The following is a 19,057-nucleotide window of genomic DNA, read 5'->3' on the forward strand; positions in this document are numbered from 1 at the left end:
GGGGAAGGCAGGGCAATCGAGGTTAAGTGACTTGCTCAAGCTCACATGGTTAGTGTTAAGTGTCTGGGGCCATATCTGAACTCAGGTCCTACTGATTCCAGGGCCAATGCTCTATTCACTGCTTCACCCAGCCGCCCCTCAAATTTAATTCTATTGCTTACTACCTTTAGGACCTTCAGCCAGATACTTCACACCTCTGGCTTCAATATCTTCATTAATAATTGTCACAGTAACAACAACAATAATAACATACATTGATATAGCATTTTAAGTTTTGTAGAGTACCTTGGACTGGATGTCCTCTAGATGTCTTATGAGCTCTAAATCTGTGATCATATGATACTGTTAGACATCAAGAATATGCCAAACATCCTATCAAAAGTGCTTCTCTTTTTATGGATATACCAAAATCCAAACTATACAAATAAATTAGACGGTAACTAACAAGATTTCTGCAGGAGACCTCATGCATTTAAGGATGTGTTTATCACTTTACCCATAATGGACGTACCGAAGCTATTTTGAAGAAAGTCACTGGAAATTAAAGCTCAGTCATAAATGAAGATTAAGTATCTCCCAAACTAAAATGTTTCAGTAGGCAAAAAGAATTCAATCCACAACATATTCCTACACAGGTTTTAATAAACAATGTGTCACACAAATTAAAGTGCACTGGAATTAAGAAACTCCCCTTTACAAATTCAGTGACAGCAAGAGGTAGCTCAAACAGGGAAATCCAGAAAAAAAAAAGAAGATAGAAGAGACTAAGAAGAAAGGTAGGAATATGAAAGCAATAAGAAAACATATATTTCAATATTCCTTTAATTCTTCCTGGAACAAAATTGTGAGCAGTATGCTTTATGAGAGTGAGAAACATAAGTTATGAAAATATGTTAAAGTAACCAATCGGTCTGATCAGGAAGCCAGAAATAACAGGGAGAAACCAATCTGTACATATATCTGGCAAGATATCCTATTCTGCCACAATATAAATGAAACTTGAAGCCAGCTAGCCTACCCTGCATCCAGAAGTAGTTTTCAGCCAACATAGACTTTCTGCCAAGCTAGGAAACACCTAACTACATACCTAAACACATGCTGTATACACTAAAACTCTAGCCATCAACAGAAACATATTCTTTGCACTATGTAATGATCCAAAATGTATTTAGACATCATCAGTAGAAAACAGAGCCTACCTTTCTGAAATAGAATAGTGGATCAACCCTGGAGCCAAGAATACGTAGTAGGCTCATTTCCTGCTTCTGACACATACTATCTGTGTGATACTCGGTGAGTTGCATCACTTTTCAGTGCTCTAGATTCCTCTCTAAGACTGTAAATTGCAAAGAAGGGGACAGCCTACACTGAAAGAGATTATTTCCTGGGTCCACTCTCTATTCCCATATTTAGTAGATGTGAAACAAAGCTTTTAAAGTAGTTAAATTGTTTAAAAAAAATTCATTTAACTTCACAAGTCAAAGATGATAATGATGTTCATCACCCTTAATAACTCCATTTGGGGTTTTCTTGGCAAAGAGACTAGAGTGATTTACCATTTCCTTCTCCAGTTCATTTAACAGATGAGAAAACTGAGGCAAACAGGGTTGACTGACTTGGCCAAGGTCACACAGCTAGTAACTGTCTGAGGCCAGATTTGAACTTAGGAAGATGAGTCTTCCTGATTCCAAGCCCAGTGCTCCATCCACTTGCACAACCTAGCTGCCCTAGCAAAGAATTTAACTATTAAAATTTCAGCTTTCTTAAGACCCTAGAAGATGGTTCAACAGGGTGTAATGGGAATGCAAATTTGGAAGATCTTCCCTGCCCCTAGGCTAAAATGCACCTGAAGCCTGGGGAGGGAGGCTTGTTTTTCAGTAGATACTTCTTGATTGGCCAGTGAGTCAATAAGGTTGTTACATTCTCTGAGCCAGGAGAAGGCTATATAAGCCCTGATGTGTAGCTTTGTTTTGGGACTCACTTTGAGAAGTGTTCTGTGATTTGATCTGAATTCTGGGAAGCCGTTGTTGAGAGTCCCCTGGCTTTGAAAAACCCAGATGCTGATTTGTTATGGATGTAATGGTTGGACAGTTTGGAAATCTGTCTACTTGATCTGTTTCTGTCTTGGTAATTCTGCCTGTATACTTTGAGGTTCGGGGTGCTGACCTTTTTCCCCAGAACAAGGTAAACGATATATGTCTGACTCATTAAAGTAAGCTTGTTAACCCATTTTGAGTTGCTTTCCTTTATCAAAGTAGATCCAAGAACCTGTGGTGGCGGCAAACCCTGAGGATGCTTGGGGTGCTTGCTGCTACACAGGGGAAATAGTAGTTTGAGTTTGAAAGGACATTAGATGAGAAAATTAAAATATCATAGTGTCATTTTTACTATGCTTTGGTCTTTCTTTTACTTCTTCAAATCCTTCTCTTTCTTATTAATCTTTTAAATGGATTTAGTATCATTCATTAGAGAAATACTTCTGCTAATCTCTCTACAAAGTACACAGAACATTTTCAGGAATGATAAGTATTAAGCAAAAATTATATAAACTAGTATAATGGTGATGTCAAGATTCTTCTCCCTTTGGACAGCTGTTCTGAGCAGAAACTCATCATTGGAATCAGAAAAAGGGTGACTATACCTCTGTTATCCGGCCAATCTGGCAGATCCAGGGATGTGAGAGTGCCCAAGCACTGTAGTTAATCATTTCACTTACCTCTAAACTCAGCATTTTATTGGCTCCTCAACAATGGTCTCTTCTACTGTTTTAAGTGGTCATAATGGCTTCCTCTCTGGGTAAATAAATGCTATACGTGACTTTATATACTTTTCCTGCCAAAAAGTGAGATGTATGTTTCTGACACAAGTTCCATAAAGTTGAATTAGGTCTACTATCATGCGTCTATTTTCTTTAACATGCATATTTGCTTCCAATAAGATGAGTCAATTTCACCAGTTTTTACAGTCATTAAAAAAAATCTCTCCAGAGAAGAATTTGCTTTATAAGCAAAATACCAATTACTTTTGTCAAGTATATCTTACCAAGCAAGGCTTCTAGTACTGTAAGCAGGAACTTCTCACAGATGGGAAGATGCAGAGTAGAATAAACATTTCTTTTTGTTGTGGGTGGGCATGATGGGATGACTAAAATGATTTAAGAACTGTAAGTGTGCAGCAAGTGAGTTCCAATGAGGGTGGGAAGTGGGGTTCAAATACCAGTGTAGCTTTGAGAAGGGAAAAACCTCTGAACCCAGGTCCTGAGGTTACAGGGGTGCCCTTAGAGATGGCCTTTCAATCTAAAACTCACCTCAATTTTAGTAAGATGAGAATAAGATATCTGTCTTCCTAGAGCACATATCCTAGATAGGAAGGAAAGTTTCTGTAGCATTGTCAAAGTTATTGACCATGACCTGCTTGTGTTGATTATTAGGAAATGAATGGAAATAATTTTAAATGAATAAAAAACAAAATTGAAATGTATTTCTAAGACCCACATGGGAAATTGAGGGATTCCACGTGGGCAGTAATTGTCATTGCATCTTCTAGTTGAAGAAAGAGAGGTCTATTAGAAGTGAATAACTAATTAAAAGATGTAAAAGAAACGGATTTTTAAAAAATTTTGTACCACTGCTTAAAATAGTCAAATAATGAATACCTGACAAGAGATCTCCCTCATAAGAACTAGGAAACTACTGTGAATGTACAAAGAACTCCTTAATAATATATATGTCATAAGGAAGAGTACATAATCTCTAAACAATACATTATCTCTTTTGACAGTCATGACAAAACTGTGAAGTTCTTAATGTATTATTACCTTCACTTTATAGATAAAAAAGCTATCAAATTAATTTTCCTAAAAAGCAAATCTGACCAGCTCACATCTAGTCAATAAACTTTGCTAGCTCCCTATCACCTCTAGGATCAAATATAAAATCCTATATTTGGCATTCAAAGACTTTCACAGCCATTCCCTAACAACCTTTCCAGTCATCTTATATTTTACATCCCTAACCTACTCAACAATCCAATAACACTGACTTCCTTGTTGTTCCAGAAACAAGACATTCCAGCTCCTGATTCCAGGTATCTTCACTAACTGCCATGCCTGTAACACTCTTCATTCTCATATCCTCCTCTTGGATTTCCTAGTTTCCTTCAAGTTTTAGCCAAAATCCCAGCCACTACAGGAAGCCTTTCCCAATCTCTCTTCATTCTAGTGCCTTTTCTCTCTCTCATTTTTCTTTTTGGAGGGCAATTGGGGTTAAGTGACTTGCCCAAGGTCACACGGCTGGTAAGTTTTAAGTGTCTGAGGCCAAATTTGAACTCAGGTACTCCTGACTTCAGGGCCAGTGCTCCACTTGCTGTGCCACCTAGCCACCCCCCCCCATGCCTTTTATCTTTTAATTATCTCCAATTTATCTTGTATATATCTTGATTTACACATGGTTGTTTTCATGTTATCTCCTCTTGGTTGTGAGCTCCTTGAGAGGAGGCACTTGTCTCCTGCCTTTCTTCGTATCTCCAATGGTTAGCACAATGTCTGGCACACAGTAGGTGCTGAAGAAATGCTTGGTGATCAACTGGCCCAAGTTCACATACTAGCAAGCAGCACAGCTAAGATCTGAACTGTGCTCTTTGCACTAATCAATAAGGCATAAATATTTGTTTCATGTTTCACTGTAGTATCTACAGTATCATTCCCTCATACTTCAACCCCTGGAGAAGCTAACTCGGGTTCAAAGCACCCACTCAAGACCATAGCTCACAAGTCCCCATTGATAACACATTAATTCAAAACAAAAACACATTTTAATCAAACAGCATACAAATTGTATACTGAGAAAATAGCCTTTCCCCAATGCACAAATGGCTTACACTCTCCCATGTGTTGCTATGTTACTAGTTGAGAAAAAGTAATCTTGTATGACCAGGGAACATGCATGAAAGGGCACACATCATGAATACTGGTGGTTAGGGAGTGTGTGTTTTGGAGCAAATCCTACTTCCGACCCTGTAGAGTTGGTAGGATCCTCTGATAATGTAATCACACTGCTCTCAGGCATTATGGTTCTACTAACCTTTGCCTCACTTCTCTTCACCATTGGTCATTGTTTCTGTGTATTAATCCTGTCTCCTCTGTTGAGTGTCTCTGCTAGTGTCATCATCTCTTTGAGGTTGGGTTTCAACTCTTAAGATCCATCACCTGTTCTCTGCTCCAATCTCCTGAAGAACAATGACTAACAAACTTCTCTATGGACCTACCAAGAGCAGTTTTTAAAGTGAATAGGCATAGCTATGAGTCACAGCACCCAGCTAGGGGAATCAACAGGATTTCCCAGACTCAGATTAAGTTTTTTTTGCTTTCTGTTCTTGATTGTGGTATGCTGATTCAAGTTCTATGATCCCTGACAGCTATCTGACTTTGCAGATAGAAAATTCCTAGTAACACCAGCTAAACTCCTGAGATTACTTTGTTCCAACCCCATTTTAGGGAACTCTGCTAAATATCCCCCCCCCCACAGACACACACATACACTGTGTGGGAGATTGCCGTGTTGAGTGTGACCTTGGTTACAAGATCCTTTTTGGCATTAAAATATGAAGCTAGGTCCCAGAACAAAAGTCTGCCTTTCTTACACATATAGACATATACCCATTGTGGCTAACCTCAAATCTTGATGATCTTACAGGAGGAGCACTCTTTATTTGGACTCAGTTTTGATCTACTGGTTGAGACCCTTAAGGAAAGCATTTATACACTTCAGGATTGAAAACCAAAAACAATTATCATATGAATGATATCATCTTCATAATGGCAAATTGTGGTACGCATAATCATCTATGTGCAGAAACAATGTATTTAAATTTTAAATATTCATAGCACAGAATCTGAGAGTTGCACATGGCCTCAGCAACCATCTAATCCATACCCAAAAGGAATCTTTATTATAGCATCTGACAAGTGGTGATTAGGCTGCCCATTGGGGAAAACTACCACCTCTTGGAGCTACTTCATTTATTAGGAAGTTTTTCTTGATATAAGTTTGAAATGTGCTTCTTTGTGGTTTCTACACATTGCTCCTGGTTCTGCTCTGTCCTTCAAATACTTAAAGACAGTTATAAAATCCCCTTGCCCTGACTTTTCTCTAGGCTAAATACCCTCAATTTTTCAACCAATATATTTCTATAATTTAAATCGTACAAAATTCACTTTTTTAGTTCTTCATCTAATAGACTGTTTCTGTAGATTTCTCTTTGTAGGTTTCATATCACTTGGACTCACAGCCCTTTGTTCTCCTGGTTGCCTTCCTCTAGACATTCTCTAACTTATCAGAACCAAACACAAAATTCCAAATGTGGTCTGAACAGGGTAGACTCAATAGTAGAGTAGAAAGAATGTGAAACTTGGAACCAGAGGGTTTAGATTCAAATTTTGCCTCTGTTACTTCCTAACTATATAGTCACAAGCAATCAACAACCCTCTTTGCCTCAGTTTCCTGAACTGTAAAATGAATAGATTATATTAGATGACCTCAGAGATATCTCCCATCACCAAATCTACTATACTATGACTGACCTTTATATTCCTAAAAGCTTTTCCTTTCTTAATGTAGCCCATTTATCTGTCATCACTCATGCTGGGTTTACAATCCACTTCAGATCCCTTTTAAGCAAACTGCTTTCTATGATTTTCTTAGTTTGTGTTTGTGAAGTTAATTTTTTCAAATGCAGCTGTATCTCCACTGAATTTCATCCTTTTATATCTAGCCCAATACTCTAGCCATAGGCTGAATAAAGCATTCATTTAACATGGTTAATAAACTTATAATTACTTCATCAAAGTGACAGTTAAAATTTTAGAGTGTTTTAAGGTTTGGAAAGTCTTTACATATATTATCTCATTTTATCCCTTCAATAACACTGGAAGGTAGGTGCTGTCATTATCCCCATTTTAAAGATGAGGAAACTGGGGCGGCCAGCCCCGGAAGTCAAGAGGACCCGAGTTCGGTTCTGGCCTCAGACACTTAACACCCACATACAAAAAAAATAGCTGTGTGACCTTGGGCAAGTTACTTAACCCCAACTGACCTCCAAAAAGCAAAAAAAAAAAAAAAAGATGAGGAAACTGATGCAGGCAGAGGTTTAGTAATTTTTATAGCCTAGTAAATATCAAAGGCAGGATTCTAACTCAGTTCTTTCTAATGCCAAGTCTAGCACTCTACATACTATACCACCTAGTAACTTGTAGCAGTGGTAATAATAAGTATATTTATGATTTAAAGTCACGAAGTAAGATTAATTCAGTAACTTTCTCAGAGCAAGTTTAAATACTGGTGAATTAAGACCTACTTTTAATGGCATTCCATTCCCGTATCCTATGATAAAAATCTAGTTATTCTGTATCCCCTTTGGAATCATTAAATGCTACACTCTCATTTTCCTAAGAAGCTTAAGGCCACATTTGAAATTTGATTTAATCTGACACAAATCACTGCCTGAATGAGGCACTGGACAAGGCTGAGAAATAAACTGTTATACTTCTCCATCCTAAACTGGTTACTCTCAAGGTCAGGGTTAAGAGGAATGACAGGAAATAGGAAATGGGAAATTAACAACTTGAGGTTTAGAAGGAGTTTTGGCATTACAAATTACAGGAAGGGCTATGGAAATTTAGGTCTAAACTCCCCCAAAGTGGGGAACCTTTAAACCTTGCACCACGACAAACATTCACATAAATGAAAGATGACTCAACATAGAATGTGTGTTGATGCTTGACACTGGATGGATCAGTGCAACGTAAGGGGAAAAATCTGTGGTCTGGGTTAGAGGAGAGGAGAGCAAGGCAAATCAAAGCTGTACCAGTTATGGTATAACCTCGCTTGATTCTTTATGGAGAAGTTTCTTACTTCCTTCTTTATTCATACAGCTAATGAGTTCTTCACACAGAATATGATTTTGCAGGACAGATAAAAATTGTGTCAGGAAATTAATTTGTTCAACAAATGTTAACTGAGTACCCATCATCGGAAAGACAGAGCATTGGGTGCTATAGGAGAAAAATTATTTCCTTGCCCTTGAGGTTTTACAATCTAATAAGGGCAATAAAATATGGACACAAATAGCTATGACACAAGGCAAAAATGAGACATGGGAAGTCCAAAGCACTGCTGGAATTGAGGCAGAAAACAAAAGATAATGTTTTCAGTAATCAGCATAAAGGAAAGAGTTGTAGCTGGGGAAGTAGATGGGCTCTCTTAGAAAATTAGAGCTGAAAGGGTCCTTAGACATCATTTATTTCAACCTCCCATTTTTCTCGAAGGCAGCTGGGTGGCACAGTGGATGAAGTGCTAGGCCTGGAGTCAGGAAGGCTCATCTCCCTGAATTTAAATCTAGCCTCAGATACTTAATAGTTGTGTGACCCCAGGCAACCCTGTTTGCCTCAGTTTTCTCATCTGTAACATGAGCTGAAGAAGGAACTGGCAAAGCACTCTAGTATCTTTCCCCAAAAAAGCCCTAAATGGGGTCACAAAGAGCCAGATACAATTGAAAAACAACAGCAGCAGCAGCAACAACAGCAACTTTTCTTGAAATGAAGGTGTACTAAATATATATATCTCTCCATTTTGATGAATGTACTGTTACAAATCATTCACAGGATCAGAGATTTATAGTTAGACGGGAATCAAGGCCATCTGGTCCCACTCCCTCATTTTACAGACAGGAAAATTCAAACTGAGGGCACATCAGGCTGTATGAACTAGCTGGCATCCTCCTGACTTTTTTTTTTTCCTACTTCCTATGGAGCTTCTACTTGCTATATCTGTGTGTACTCAAATACTCAGCCTACTGAAAATCAGTTCATTTCAGGAACCATATTAATGCATCCTCTCTGAATAACATGTAATTGTAATAGTAACAATCACTTATTGTTCCAGTTCTTCTGAACATAATGTTGCAAAGTGAAATCTACAGAAATAGTATATTTGATCAAAAACTTCAAATGAATCATGCAGGAATTTTAATCGTATGAAACCCTCTGTTTCTCTATGTTCTCAACCATAAAGGGCCTTACATATATTTTTTTCCTACTGTGCTCATCTACTCCATTCTAGTTAGTGAATCTGAAGGCATTATATTTGCACATTAACAGTTCTGGAGGCAGAATGGTATAGTTGAAAGAGCACTGGCTCTAGAATCAAAGGTTTTATTGTTAAGTTTTTTTTAGTCATATCTGACTTTGTGATCCAATTTGGGGTTTTCTTGGCAAAGATACTGGAGTGAGTTACCATTTCCTTCTACAGCTTGTTTTACAAATGAGAAAACTGAGGCAAACAGGGTTAAGTGGCTTGCCCAGGGTCACACAGTTGGTAAGTATCTGTGGCCAGATTTGAAGTCAGGAAGAGGAGTTTTTCTGACTCAAAGCCTGGCACTCTATCCACTGTTACCACCTAGCTGCCAAATCAGAGGACCCCAGTTCAAATTCTAACTCTGATGCTTACTGCCTATGTAACTTTGGGCAAATCATTTAATCTTAGTGACTCTCATTTGTAATAATGAGAGAGCTGGACCAAATGACCCCTGAGGTCATATCTGGCTCTATGATCCTATCACCTGTCTTTAAGCATTGGTTGTCCTCATACCCAGCAGGCATTAATTCTGTAATTTTAAGACTTCTATAAAATAGGTAAGATACTTTATCACCCCTCCCAATTTACAAGGAATGAGGAAAAGAGAAACAAATCATAAATTGCCATGTCTGACCTAAATGCACAGATCCAACAATCTGTGTTTTAAACATGCCAAGTAAACTAGGATTCAAATACAAGCCATGGTCATTCTTTTGGAGAGATCCCTCCCATCAATTAGTTACTATTATTTTAAAATGCATGTTTATGACTTACTACCTAGGAAAGGAGAAAAAGGGGGGAAGAGGGATTGAGGGTCAAAGAAGAATAAAAGAAGTTACAGAAAGAATACCTGACTGGGGAATTAGAGAGAGCCAATACAAAACGATCAGAACAATAAGATGCTCCCTTTTCCAGTGCTCCAAAGATAGTCAATAAAACATACCACTTCCGTGGTACTTTATGAATTTCTACAGAATTCTTATGTGTACAATGGATATTTTGAGCACTAATACTAGAAAGGTTTTCAATCTATTATTATTTTCATTTCTGACATACTTAAGGCTTACTGGATATCTGGGATATCACTGGTGCTTGAGTTGAGTTTGTATAATGAAAAATAGGCCTAAGTAAAACAGAATTCCTCATGGCCAATTCTGATATATAATAAAGAACAAGAATTACAAAGAAACCTATCTAAGAGATTTCCCCTACTATAAACTCATTTATCATATCTCTCATTCCTCCACACCAGTGTTTCTTTTTCAATTATACATCATTGACATGAACACAGCTGGAGGGCAAGCTACTGTTGCTAATAATTCAGCTTCTACAGGGGAAACAAAAGATGCTATTTCTTTTAGGACACAAAAAATATTGTTTCCATTTTATCATCTCTGAAACAAACTCCCCAGTGTTTTAAATCTGGACTGATGGCAAAGATCAAGGCCCAAGAAGAGGGGTAGTATCCAGATGATTCACTTTAAATTAAATGTATTAATACAGTTATATTAACTTATGAATTTAATTACAAATCAATTGTATTAAATTGTAAATTAAATTTATCAACACCTTTTAAAGATACCTTTACAAAGAGAACCTTATACTCCAACCAATGAATATTATAGCAAACATTTTTCAAGTCTAGTGGTTTTCACCATTCAAACTAGTATTTCTTTTCTTCTTGGAAGCCCCCTGAAATTGCATTTCACTCTCTGACCTTGCTTGAATGTAATTCTACTGTATCCATTTCCAATACCACTATATTTAAAACACAACAAATTTTCTTTTTATAACATTAAAAAATTCCTTTGCATAATTTCACCTCTTTTTGCCTTTATTACTTAGATTATTCTTCTGTCTCCAAATCACTCCATTAAAAACAAGTGTGCACACATGTACAACCTATACTGAACTGCTTATCTTCCCAGTAAGGGTGGGTGACAAGGAAGGAAGGGAAAGAATCTGGAATTGAAAGTTTTAAAATCAAATATTCAAATACATATATATATATATATATATATATATATGTGTGTGTGTGTGTGTGTGTGTATACTATTATTAATACCATCTTACATGTAATTGGGAAATAAGATATACAGGCACTGAGGCATAGAGATCCACTGGAAAAGTTGAAAGGGGTATGGGAGAAAATATGGGAGAGAGCAGATTGGAGGAGGGGATATCCTGTGGGACTGCTATTTTGGGGCGGTGGGTAGGGGAAATACAAGGAGAAAATTTGTAACTCAAAATCTGGTGGAAACGAATGATGTAAATCAGAAGTTAATAAACCATTAAAAAAAACCAAGTATGGGTGTAGTGAAAAGAAACTGGAGAATAACAGATTAGCTGTGTGGTCTTCAAAGATTATGCCTACTCTCTGGATCCATTTCCTCAGTTGTAAAATGGTGACCTAAAAGTATGTTTGGTAGGGGGTGGGGTGGAGGTGGTTACTAGATACTGTTGAAGGTTGCTCACAATTCTAAAGGTCTATGATCTAAGAATATGAATTTAGAGATATGGACATATTGTTTTCTAACAAAGGCTGAAATCTATATTTGTGCATTCTCCTTTAATTAATCAAAATTTGGGTGTTCCAATCTTGCCAATTTAATGATACCATTCAAGATGTGTTTTTTTTTAATGTAATTTGTGTGACTCAACATTGTGACTGCCATAGTAATAATTAAGTCAGATTTTTTATTTGAACAGAAATATGGTAATGTTGTGAGTTTAATGGGAGTTTTAAATAGTTCACATAAGGAATTAAAAAGAAAATATGTAATTTTGAACATCAACTCCATTCAGGAAAACAAATTTAATTTACAGAAAGGCAAATTAGGCATCTAAAGCATGATGATAGTTAAAGCATGCCAGTCATCTAAAATCAGTAGTAAGCCATCTGGCTAACTATATTTATTTCAATATAATGAATCTTACACAAAGATTTTTACATTTTTGTAGATCATGCATAATGAAGCTAGCGGCAAAAAGACTGTAACATCATCAACTTAATTCTGGAGGAAACCTCATTTGTGGTTTCTTATCAATATGTTTAAAGCCTTTCTACATGTTACATTTACTGTATACTTCGTATATGTGCCTTCCCTCTCCTATTTGGGAAAGACTGTCAAAAAGAACATTCTCTGTATGTTCTCCCCAAGTTTTTTTCTACTTTGAAACAGCAAATGCTGCCAACAAAACGTCTTTTTTTTTTTTTTGGAGGGGGGAAGGTAGGGCAATTGGTGTTAAGTGACTTGCCCAAGGTCACATGGCTAGTTTGTGTGTTAAGTGTCTGAGGCTGGATTTGAACTCAGGTCCTCCTGACTCCAGTGCTCTATTCACTGTGTCACCTAGCTGCCCCCAGCAAAAACTTCTTTAAGAAAAATATATTAAAAAAAAAAAAAAGACCTTGTCTAGACAGCTACTGACTGGGGTAGAGGGAAAGAAACTTGTCGATCCTTACTTTTCTCCCTCCTTTTTTATCCTCCATCACCTAGTGGCTTGTACCCATTCTCTCTCTAGCTTTCCCTCCCTTCCCTGCCCTAGTGGAGGAATGGGGAAGATAGGAGAGAAAGGCATAGAACTGTCATCTTTGTTTTTCAGTGCCTTTCCTCACCTGTGGGGCACCTGCAATGAGGAGGAACCTAATCCTTCTTCCCTTGGACCAAACATTCTGAAGTCCCAAACCTGATGCCTGAAATGATAATAAAAATAATATACTTCTATTCAAAGAAAAGATACACACATTATCTTATTTGATCTTTACATACACCTTTATATATTTCACCATACCTTTACTCTATTATTCCATTTGTTTCTCCAGGGAGGTAGGGCATGACTATCCCTCTTTTACAGATTAAAACAAACAAAACAAAGTTCAGAGAGAGTAGACTATTTACGCACGATCACACATATAAATGTGGGCATAGTCTTATAAATTAGCTCCCTCTCCTCTTTCCTTCCTTTTTTTCTGCTTTTCTTGAATATGCATGAAACTTTCCTTAAAGTATGCTTTTCTCCTCTCTCTAATGAGAAAATGCCAAAGAAAAATTGTCAAGGGATTCAGATAACTTTAGTAAATAGAGGGAGACATCTCAAAGATGAAGAAGGGTGATGGAAAGGATCAGAGAATCAGAGTTCAACCAGTATTCACTCCTAGAAACATTATTAGACGACCAGGTTTTGTCCTAAAGACAACTGTTGACCATGCACCATCTCTTCAGTGAAGAGCTGGCGGACGCTGAGTTTAAAACATTGAACGTGGTATCAGATATGGTCTGTGTATTGGTTGGCTTTGTTGAATTATCTTCTTCCTTTTTAAAATCTTTGTTGCAAGGGAAGTCTGGCTGGTTAAGGAAAGAGTAATAATATATTAAGAAATAAATGAAACACAAAGACAACAGGCATCAATAAAAACATTATTATAAGTAACAGTAGCATTGGTAATACTCTTACTATAATACTATAAGGTATTACTAATAAATCCCTTGGAAACATCATTTCATAAAAAAAAAAAAATTGTGCCCCAGCTTACAATAAAGGTACCTGCCTAGAAACAGTTCAACTGGAGAAACTGAGACAATGTTTGCCAACCAAAAATTTTGGTTTTATGGAAAAAAAAATAACTCAGATTCTGAAATGATAGAATGGAGAAACCATAGCTTAAAAGGTCATTCTGTAATCATTTTGGACCTTAATATTATTAAGGATATATTTTTGAAACTCTTGAAAACCACAAGTCCACAGTTCCCTACAATCATTTTATTGTGTGTTGTCATATTTACAATAATGCTGAACAAATTTGGCTTAAGATATATTGTTTGTGATCCTGTCAGTATCATTTTTTTTTGTTTGTTCTAACCTCCAAGCCCACCTATATTGGAATCTTAATTATAAATTAGTAAATGACAACACCAATCTGCACTATAGTCAACCTTTCAGGACTCCTAGCCCTTTGAGTTGTTGCCAATTCACTTTGCCCAACTCAGTTGTTCCTAACTACTCCCAACCAACTAGTTTTTACTAACCATCCCAGTTTCAGATTTAATTCCTTCAATCATATATTGAAAGATACTGTTAAAAATTTTACATGATAATTTTGCTGTATATTTGAATGGAATAGCAAGTTGTGCATAGTAGATTTGCAGTTTCACGTACAATCATCTTTGTTATGGAAATGCTTGAGTTATTCAATAAATTAAAAATAAAACTTTAAAAAGAAAGATATTGTTGCCATAAAATGACTGTCAGCATTTCATGCATAAACCGACTTTGCTTTATTCCCATAAGTAGATATTCTTTTTGTTGTAAAAGGATCTCTGCAGCTGCAAAGGTTCTTGATCTTGAGTCAAAATAATGAAATCTGAGACATAAAAGAGTCCCTAGAAGTTGGTGCCAACTCTTCATTTAACAGGTGAAGACACTGTGGCCCAAAGAAGTTAAATAATTTGACTATGCTGCATAACTACTTCATGATGGCAGAGACAGGACTGGAATGAGTCCATTGACTCAAAGTCCTGTGCTCTTCCTTCACCCAGCATTCTCTTTAACAGAGCTTTTCTTTTCTTTAAATTGCCACCCTTTTACATCATTTACCAAATCCTTGGGAGAAAGATCTTTAAGGTTCAAGAGCACTTCAGCATTTTATCAAGCTTAGCTTTGATTGTTGATAAGGAGACTATGACTGTATAGGCACCAACAGCAGTCCCCAAAGCTTTTCAAAACTAGAAGTGAAAAATTCAAAATTAACTGATATTTACCTCTGGTCAGAGGTAACACTCCTAGTTTCTCCATACTTTTATGGGGTTGTTAATCAAGATTGTATTATGGAATCCTAGTTCTACAGCTGTCATTTAACCTGCCCTAAACATTTTGAAGACACCTCATTATCATGATGTTCTTACATAAAGAAAAACAACTTTTTACAAGATGAATTTCCATAAGCAAGACACTCAACATTTCTCTTTCATTATATTTAATAATGGGCTACAATGGTTAGTGAAATGATGTACCTAATTTCCTGCTGGCTATTTTGTTTCCCCACCCAAACAGGACTCTGCTCAGTAAGTGTGGCTTTTACTCAGAATGAATGTAGAAGGAAGTGGAAACGGGGAGTAGAGAGTAACCAAGGAAGTTAAGTCAGCTAGGACATTTTTGCTTATTTCAGGTCAGATTTTTGCTTAGACTTTCCCTTTATGTTTCTTCCGATCATCAGTCATGATACTGACTGTCTTGCGTTGCTCGGATTTATCATTCTCTTGAGTTTACAAGAAGCTAGAGCTCTCACAGCTTCCTCCTCCCCTCAGCCCGACCTCCTCTGACCACATACTTTGCTGAAGACTCACATTCCTCCCTTGCACCCGTCCAGAGGAAGAACTGAGTTCCAATGGAGAACTGAACTGTCCCCGAAAAACTGACAAGAGAAGGCAGGACCTGGGCAAAGGCGCAGCGTGGGAGGCTGAGCCTGTGGGAGGAAGCTGGGAGGGCAAACACACTATTAAAAAAAAAAAAAAAGCTCTTTTCCTTTTTCATAAACCTTTCCTCTCACGGACCAAGGCGTCTCTTAAAACAACCAAAAGATTCTGCCTTGTGACATAGTGAAAATGATCCAGGACAAAACATAGTCAAAGCTGCAACGGACGAGAGAGACACACGCTCTATTGGCCGGAGGCTACGTCCTCTGGAAGCCCGAAAAACAATAAAATGAAGTAAAATAAAAATGCACCCCCAGGCGTTGCCAGTTTTAGCCTGTCAAATTAGCTGATAGGAAGAAGGATGTCCAGATCGTGCGAGAGCAAGACCCGGCGGCAGCAAATTGCAACCACAGATGAACTGGAATCCAACATGTAAACTGCATTCACACAGCCCGGCTTGGGGGGGGGGGGGTGGCTGGGGGCGGGGTGGGGAGGGAGGGTCGGCAGTGAGGCTGAAATGCGGAGAACGCGCAAACTAGACATAGGAGAGTGGGCTACAAACACACACACGCACAAACACACACACACGCACTTTCTGACTCTAGACCCAAACAATGTGAAGGCGGAATCCACCCTCTTCCTCCTGCACAACCTGGCCACGAACACATAGCCTGCGCTCCAATTTGTGGGTGGGGAAGGGTTCGCAGTTCACTACTCCCTCCCTTCTACCCGGCAGAGTCAACCCAAATCACCGCCACCCTTCTCACCCTCAGTGCGGACAGCTGCAAAAGAGGAAGTCCCACGGTCGGTTGCTATGGCATACTGATGCTCTTTGGCTTTCACACCTGGCGGGCTTTAGGGGGAGGGGTGTAGGAGTTAGGCGAAGCAGGGAGTCATCCCTGTTGCACCCCATTCACAGTCCCCTTCCTTCCCCTTTCTAACTTTCTCAATCGAGCGCCCCCCTCCCCGTTCTTACCCAAGTACTGCCGCAGGTCGAGCAGGAAGCGAGGGGGTCCCCCATTGAGCTGATAGAAGAGGGATCCCAGGCAGAAGACGAAAAGGGTGGCCATGCAGAAACCGTAATCCCGGAGGGAGAAGCGCAAGAAAGGCAGCAAGGAGCCGGGGCGTTTCCAGCTGCCTGGCCCCGGAGGGGCTCCCCCCAGGGGGGTCACATGGGTCCAGGGGTCGGTGCTGCTGTGGTGCTGCTGCTGCTGTTTCTTCTTCATCGCCTGTTCCGCCGCCTCAAACAGCCTGCCCTTGCCAGGAAAGGGTCACCCATCCGCCTGCGAAGAGGAGAGCTTCGGCCGGGAGGCTGCACATGGGGAAAGACTACAAGGCGCGCAGGGAGGGAAGCACCGAAGGGAAGAGGCCAGGGAAGCTCGGGCACCGCTGAAGTTTGCTGGTGCTACTCAGGAGACTTTCCTCTCCATCGCTGCCGCCGCCGCCGCCGCCGCCGCCTCCTTCCCTGCCAAGAGTGTCCCTGCACACTCAGGCTCCGGGGCGCTGCTGCCTTCCTTCCGAGGCTCCTCCGCTCCGTCCTGGGCGCGGAGTTCCTGACCGGCTTCTCTGGGCCAGGCGCTCTGTTTCCTGGCCCGCTCGCTCCTATCCCCAGCCCCAGCCCCCAGGGCTCGCCTCTACAGCCAGCGCCAGCGTGTGCCCCCCTGCTTTGTGTCGAGTTCAGCGTGTTTTGTCCCCGTTCAGGCTCCTCTGAAGAACGGCAGGGAAGAACAGGAGGCGGACACCATCTCCCTCGCTCCACCTCCTTGACAGGGGTTTTCCTTCTCCTCCTCCTCCTCTTCCACCTCCCCTCCTCTCCCTTCTCGCCCTCTCTCCTCTCCCAGCTTGTGTCTCAGGGCTTCGTTTCGGTGTCACATTACTGCCTCGGAGCCGGGGAGGGGGGACGTCGTTTTTCTGCAAGTAGGAAGAAAGTTTCTCGGGTTTGGGTTTTGTTGTTGTTGTTAGTCCCCCACCCCCACCCCACCCCCTTTCTTTCCCCCTTCTCTTCACTCTGATCTTGGTTACTGCGCCACCAGCGACCTCTTGGGGGCTCTGCTGACTTCCCTCTCTTAAACTGTCTTGGGGAGTAAGGGCCGCAACTTCAAAGAGAAAGAAAGGATGTTTTTCAGACCCAAAAAGTTCATTCTCATGCCTATCGCCTGCGAGTTGCCTAAAAGGTTGAAGAAAGGAGACCAGAGAGGGACGGAGATTTCGTTACTGGGATGGAGAGAAGAGAAGAGATAGTCAAGGATTCTGGGCTCTAGTTAAACAGCATCTTGTGGGGGATAGAGGTCATGAGGTCTCGCTGGAAATTCCATGAAGAAAGGGAGATGAAGGAGGAAAAGAAAGGAATCAGAGGAGAGAATATCCTTTCTTATTTTTCTTGTACCTTTCCTATCTCCTTCCACCTTCTCGGTCTTCGTATAGCTCCTCCGCCACGCAGCGACAAATGGGAAACGGAAGTACCTTGCTTTATCATAAGGAAGCAAAAGGAATAGAAGCCCATGCATCCCCAACCGTCAAAACGGGCACCTCTATTTCTCCATCCATCTTCTCCTTTTTCCCTACATAGGAGAAGGGAAATGCAATAGTGAGAAAAACAAGGGGGAGGTGCCACACCAGGAAGACCACATAAGTAAGAGAAGAAAGAAATCCTACAAAACTAAGACATATCAAATTAGGGAGTCTTTCACGAAAAGACCATTTTCAGATCAACGCCAGTTCAAGTGAGTTCTTTTGATTCATTATTTGGAAGACAAGAAGACAAGCCTATATGGTCATTGGTTGATAGGTACTTTAGTTCACACAATGTACAAATAGCAGCTTCTGCTTTCAGCCTCCCTTCCAATCAGTTTTCAAATCTACTTTGTTCTTTGTAGCAGCGATATAGATAATGACTTCATATATACCCTGGGGAAGTAGCATGTTTGGTGGAAAGAACAATTGACTTAGGAGTCTAGAGCAGTAACAAGGGAGGGAAACTCTGGCTCAGAAAGTTACAACTATGATTTATGGGGCCATAGGGAAGTAGATCAACATACTCCATGCAAAAAAAATGACAGTTATGCCACTTTTTGCATGTAGTCATCACTGAAAATATGCTACAACTGAGTGATGTCCACAATATACCTCATCGTTGTTCTTTGGGTCTCCTGAAACGGATTCTTTAAATATTGTGGTCTTCCAAGGTTCATATCTATACTGCACCACTGGACATTTATGTCAGAAAGATGAATTGTTGTGCTAAGGAGAAACTTTGGATCAGTAAAAGTATTGCATGATTTCCCAAACACAATTCAAATTGTCTTCCTCCTATTTTTCTCTGAGTTCAATTCACTGTCCACCTGCAGTGCCTATTCCATGTTTCTTTATTGATGTTCTAACTTGATGGTCTAGTCATCCAAGTACACCTTAAAGTCTCAACAAAAAAAATGTTTCTGTAATTCTCCCTCAGACTTCTCCTAGCTCAGTGCCATGCACTGAACAATTTGGTCTCCAGAGGGGTAGTAATTACTA

At 39.6% G+C, this 19,057-nt stretch overlaps 1 protein-coding gene across 1 annotated transcript in view; it reads right to left on the reverse strand.

Annotated features, from left to right (window-relative positions):
• The window catches only part of UST (uronyl 2-sulfotransferase), a 400,212-nt gene extending 383,403 nt beyond the window's left edge, over positions 1-16,809 (reverse strand). Inside the window, exon 1 of the mRNA XM_069069738.1 lies at positions 16,521-16,809. Within this exon, the coding sequence (XP_068925839.1) occupies positions 16,521-16,770 (250 nt within the window). The 5' untranslated portion in view covers positions 16,771-16,809. The remainder of the gene's footprint in view (positions 1-16,520) is intronic.
• Between the last annotated feature and the right edge of the window lie 2,248 nt (positions 16,810-19,057).

The sequence above is a fragment of the Petaurus breviceps genome, unplaced genomic scaffold (genome assembly GCF_028583685.1).
Source record: "Petaurus breviceps papuanus isolate PSGF00001 unplaced genomic scaffold, PetGlider_PUasm1.0 90784, whole genome shotgun sequence".
Taxonomy (NCBI): Eukaryota; Metazoa; Chordata; class Mammalia; order Diprotodontia; family Petauridae; genus Petaurus; species Petaurus breviceps.